The 6,361-nt window shown below is 31.0% G+C and overlaps 1 protein-coding gene across 1 annotated transcript; it reads left to right on the top strand.

The window, feature by feature from the left end:
- The first annotated feature begins 4,873 nt into the window (after positions 1-4,873).
- LOC112529847 lies at positions 4,874-6,290 on the top strand. Its single transcript, XM_025141269.1, has 2 exons — positions 4,874-5,064; positions 5,840-6,290. Exons 1-2 carry the CDS (start codon positions 4,967-4,969, stop codon positions 6,117-6,119), a joined length of 378 nt encoding a protein of 125 aa, XP_024997037.1. The 5' UTR covers positions 4,874-4,966; the 3' UTR covers positions 6,120-6,290.
- Positions 6,291-6,361: the final 71 nt, after the last annotated feature.

The raw sequence follows: 6,361 nt of genomic DNA, 5'->3' as shown, positions 1-6,361 counted from the left end.
TTTATTTACATAAAAATTAATTAATTTATGTATGATATATAAAATATCATGGTTAATAAAATAGTAAACTACGATTTTTATTCTTTTTGTTTAAAAAATTATGGTTTTGAAATTACGATTTTCGTATTTATGATTTGTAATTTTTAATGTTTTCGTCCATAAGATTAAATATGTTAAACTCCTGCATTAACTTACGGGTATTTTAGTTACTTTGATTTATTTTTCTTTTTTAGTTTATTAAATATATATTTTTGTTTCTTTTTTAATATCTAATCTTTTTGATTTAAGAAAACTACATCTTTTTTGATAAAAAAAACTATATTATTTTGTTATTATTTATGATAAAATAATTAAAATATTTTTAATACGACTATTTTTTTTATCATTATAGTTTTAGATTTTATGAGTTTGATTTATGCCACTAACATCGTTTTTATTTTAAAAGAATATTTTAATTCCTTTTTATTCATTAGATACCAAAATATTATATTTTTATAGGACCAAATAAATGTATGTAATTATTATTAATAGGCTGTATAATTGTTTGGTTATTCAGTTATACCAAACAAATATATGTTTTATATAAACGTGTTACAATAAGATTATAAGTTATACGTTCTATTATATAATCACATACATATACAATATATATTTGGTAAAAATGGCCTATAAAAATTAATTGTTTAGTCTCCAAAGAAGGAAAAAAAAATTATATACCATCATGTGAAGGGTACTCAATGACTTGCATTTGAATGACGTTAGTGACTGAAATCGAACTAATAAAAAATTAAAAATATAATGACCAAAAATGTGAAACAACGGATTGTATGAAAGATATATATTTTTTTAATCATAAATGAGAACAAAATAATCTAATTTTTTATGTATTAATTCTTTTAAAATATATATATATACACACACTAGGTTTGGACCCGTGTATTACACGGGTTAATGACAAAAATTAAACAAAACTGATATGTATTTTATAAAGAATTAATAATCGGAGATAATTTATAAACTTAGACAAAAGTACAAGTCCGATTAAATTTTTGATATAAAGATGCTCTTACTCGAAAATTAAATGTTACATATACAAAGGACGACATGTGCTTCGATGATCAGAAAAACTTCTAAATGAAGATGAACAATGTAGATCCAATATGCAGCGTTGCGTAGTACATGCAGAGCATTTGTATACCTCTGTATGAGACAAATGAAATGGAGAGACAGAGCCTCGACGCATTACGTGAAGAGACAGAGTTCTTTCTCAAGACTTAAATGCAGAACCTCTGTGCAGCGCTGCATGAAACACGGAGTCTGGTTCAGATTGACCGCATAACACGTGCATAACCTCTGTTAAGCTCTGTATGAAGGACGGAATCAGGCTTGACAAATACAAGGGCTAAGAAATCCTCCAGAGTTCACGATAGGCAATATCTAGCGTTGCATGACTTCTAAATCAAGACGACCAATCTGGCTACAAGTGTGAAGTTCTTTTCAAGTGTTAATTGCTAAAATTAGCCAATGCTACAAGTTTGTATAAATTTTCCGTTGTCTTAGAAATAAACCAACTTTTGATAATGATTGTCCTTGGCTCTTATTAAATGAGAAAAACTCTGGACATTAACTCTGAAAGAAAACTCTGAAACACAAGAATTCGGAATTTTATTGTTAGAATGGAAAATAACTCTGGACTTAACTCTGAATAAGAAGAATTCAGAGTTGTCTTCTAAGTCTAGAAAGTATCTACGAGCATAACTCTGAGTCACAAGAATTTTGATTTCTTATAACTCATAAACGTAACTCTGAAGAGGAGTTTAGAGTTGTATTCTAAATTTGAAAATAAACTACATAACTAAGTTTGGAACAGAACAATTCAGAGTTATGTTGTAAGTCTGAGAAATAACCAATATCTGATGACTTCATGTTGATGATTTGTATCACTAATGTCATTTAAGTGTAATGGGATTAAATTGTTGACCAATGTAATCATGATAAATATTGAACAGGTAAGGCAGGTGCGGAGTGCACACTTGTTTGAGTTTATTTTGATTTAGGGACGAAGCCCCTAACAAAAGGGGTCCGAGGGCAGCGCCCCCGGTGGCGGGGTCCAAGGGGTGGCAGCCCCTGGCGGGGTCCAAGGGGCAGAGCCCCTGGCTGGGGTCGATCAACAACCGTCGTACAGAAACGTGACACGTGTCCCCAAAGTTAATTTATTTATTAATATTATAGATGTGTGTGTATAATAATTAATTAAGTACTAAGAGTACATGTTCTTCTAAATTTTTTTCCCGGATAATATTGCTTTGTGAAAAATGCTTCAAAAATTCACGGAAAATTTTTTTCCCGTGAATTTTTCCAGAGTTATGTTGTAAGTCTAGGGGTCGAAAGTGAAAATTGTGTTTTAGGCGGGAAAAATCAACAACCGTCGTACAGAAACGTGACACGTAATCCCCAAAGTTACTTATTTATTAGTATTATAGATGTGTGTGTGTATAAATTAATTAACTTTATATTGTTATTAATTAATAAGGTATTAGTATTCTTTTAATAATTATATAAATTAATTAAATTCACATTATTATTAATTAATTAATTAACTAAGTACACGTGTCCCCAAAATTACTTATTTATTAGGTATATANGTATATAAATGTTATTAACATTATGTTATTATTAATTAATAAGGTATTAATATTCTTTTAATAACTATATAAATTAATTAAATTCACATTATTATTAATTAATTAAGTACTAAGAGTACATATTTTTCTAAATTTTTTTCCCGGGTAATATTGCTTTGTGAAAAATGCTTCAAAAAATCACGGGAATTTTTTTTCTCGTAAATTTTCCAGAGTTATGTTGTAAGTCTGGAGGCCGAAAGTGAAAATTGTGTTTTAGGCGAGAAAAATCAACAACCGTCGCACAAAAACGTGACACGTATCCCCAAAGTTACTTATTTATTAGTATTATAGATATATATATATATATATATAGTTTGATTAAATTTAAAAGACCAAAACTACCAAAAAAGATTTTAATAAACCAAAATTAAAAAAATTGTAAAAGACTAAAATACCCTTAAGGTTATAAATGAAACATTTTTAATAGATTTAGTTTTAGAGACGAAATCAACAATAAAATTATAAACCATGGAGATGTAAAACAATAACAAATTACAAATCATAAAGACGAAAAATCGAGACTTCAAAACCATAAAGACGAAAATAGCAATCTTTCACAAACCACGTGGACGAAATTCATACTAATAAAAACCTTAACAATTAATGAAGTAGAAAGTAAATGAAGTGCAAAATGACAAAAGGGTAGAATAGGTATTTAAGAATTGTGAATTCAGGTAGTTAGAACAAATTTATGTGGAAGGGTGAATTGCATGAATCTTTTATGTCTCCAAAGAGACCAAAAATGTCATTACCATAAAACAAAAGTAGTTAAGAAAAATTAGGTTTATAGAATGTTATCGAAGTTTAAGGGGGTGTTTCTTTATCTCTTAATAGTCAACTTTTGAATAATTGAGAGGTGAATCTTGTTTGATAAAAAAAAATGTCTCATAATGGTCCTAAAACTCTCTGAATGGTTTTGTATCATGGGTCTCCCATAACTATTTAGTGCCTTAATTTCATCGTAAATAATTATATTTCATTTTTCACTATATCATGAGTCTCTTAATCATTTTGCACTAAATCATTCAGCAACTGCCAAACAGCCCCTAAGCGTTTTAATAGATCACTTTATATGACTTAATTTATATGAACAAAATGTTCTATTTAAATGTGTTGTAATAAATTTATGAAATTTTTTTTGGCATATTAAGACGTTTTTAGGACACTTTTAATAGTAGACGTCATATTAGTAATTTTACAAGACACTATTTAGAAAAACGTTCTATAAAACAAGTGTCATATAAAAAGACGGGTTTATAAAAAAAAATTCTTAAAAGTGTCTTATAAAATTGTTAATGTGACAATTTTTTATTAAAAGTGTCCTGAAAAACTCGTTAGGATGCCCAAACGCGTTCTATAAATTGATGGCATCCTATAAACTCAATTTTGTTATAGTGAAAATTTTGTTCTAACTACTTATTTATATGCGTTGATAAACTTGAATCTTGTGTAAGAGGGGCTGATCTATAAAGCCCTAAGCGGGTGCACAACTTATTTATTTCTATGGTATGTAAAATGCACCTGTTAAATTATGAGGTGTTTTAGAATAATACAAGAGACATCAAACAAATAACCAAAAAAAGTATTTCTAAATCAATTAAAAAGCGAAAAGTCTCTCAAAATCAAACAAAAAACCAAAAAAACCCTCCAAATCAGCCAAAAAAACTTTAAATTTTTTTCTTCAAACGATGGAATTTGCTAAAAAACGCACCGTAAAACTTTACAGGATGGTATTTAATCCAACTTAAAGGTGTATCAGTCGGCATCAATCGGAAAAAATTACTGAGTCGAGTGTTGATCGAGTCTCTTTGTGTTGGTTAAACATGAAATATGTATAAATAAAAATGAAAAGGAAGTGGTTGAAAAACATTAAAGAAAGGTTTTTGTAACATGCAGGGACAGAAAAGTCATTTTCTATCTACCATTCTCGAGAGCCCCGGCCCCCAGCCCTTCTTCTCTCCTTCTTCCTCTTAACCGAAAATGACTGCAAGCAACCTGTGGTCGACCTGTACATATCCTTCACACGTTTACACCCACCCACACCCACACCCACACGTGTGTGTATCTATCCCTTCCCCCCCCGCCCTCTCTCTCTCTATATGTATATATATCTCTCTCTCTATGTATCTATATATTTTGTGATTTGTATATATATATATACACACACACACACCGCCTCTCTCACGCCATATAATCTTCTTCTTTAAGTCTCTCTCTCTCTCTCTCTCTCTATATATGTATATATATCTGCAAGTGAGAGAAATAGGGTTTGTAAGCAAGAAATGATGGATGCTGAAAGAGTGTGTTGTATGTGTGGCGACGTCGGCTTTCCGGACAAGATTTTCCGATGCATCAAATGTCACCACCGCTTCCAACACTCGTATGTCTCCTCCACCACCCACAACCACCGTCTCTCTCTCTCTCTCTCTCTCTTACGTACAATTAGGGTTTATTTGTATTTAATAACATGCATCTTTATTGAATTCACGCAAATGTGTTGCAACCCCCCTCTCTCTCTCTCTCTCTCTTATATATAAAACACACACCACTTTCACCGCCACCGCCGCTGTCTCCGCCACCGCCGCTGTCTCCGCCACCACCGCCCCCATATATCCTTAACTATTCATTTACGTGAAGATTCAAATTCTGAATTAAAAAAATAGAAAGCTGAATGATTAATCTGTTTTTAATTCATGTTGGCTCGATCTTTGTGTGTGTGGTTTATATTCATCTCAACTATCAAACTACTTTTCTTTTTCTTCGTTGTTAAGAGTCATAATCAGACTTAAAGACCTTCAATTAATTATCTTTAAATTAAAATTCAATACATAAATTGTTGTTATTATTAATTCTGATAGTAAATGGTTCATTCAGCACTTTAGCTCTTAACCGACGTCTTATTAATATGTAGAAACTTAATATATATATATATATATATACACACACACACACATATAAATGTATATATATATATATATACCATATTAAATTAGGAAGGCTATATATGTTATAAGTTCTGGCAATCTTGTTGTATATCCTTGAAGCTAATTTCTTGGCAAGTGGGATCATATTTAATTTGTTCAATCTATAATTATTCTTAATCTTGATCTTATTTCTTTGTTTAATTAATTTCGTGGTGCTTTGATTAATTGCAGGTATTGTAGCAACAACTACAGTGAATCATCGGAGCCGACGGAGCTCTGTGACTGGTGCCAAACGGACGAAACCCAAACCTCCAAACACTCTGGTTCTTCCAAGAAACCAAGCTCAAAATCCGATGCCCGAATCAGCAATCGATCGGAATATTCAGACGACAAGATCAAGCAACACGATCGTGAAGAGGGTGGTTCGGAGAAAGGGAAGTCACCCACCGGAGCTCCTTCTCCGAGGACTAGTACTCGAAGGTACAAGCTTCTCAAGGATGTCATGTGTTAAAATATATAAATATAAATAAATATAATAAAAATGCAAAAAAGAAAATAGAGACGTGGGGTGGGGGTGGCAGCAGAGAGGGCTTGTTTGTTATACATAATAGCCATCCTTTACAAGAGTATGCAAAAGTGTTATTTGTTTGACTAGAGAAATTGTTGTGCTTTTAATTTTGTGGTATATGGTCCTCTACAACTTGTCATATATATATATATATATATATATATATATATATATATATATATATA

This window comes from Cynara cardunculus (assembly GCF_001531365.2).
Source record: "Cynara cardunculus var. scolymus isolate 2C chromosome LG 16, CcrdV1, whole genome shotgun sequence".
In the NCBI taxonomy this organism is placed as follows: Eukaryota; Viridiplantae; Streptophyta; class Magnoliopsida; order Asterales; family Asteraceae; genus Cynara; species Cynara cardunculus.
This window is presented reverse-complemented; position numbering and strand designations above follow the sequence as displayed.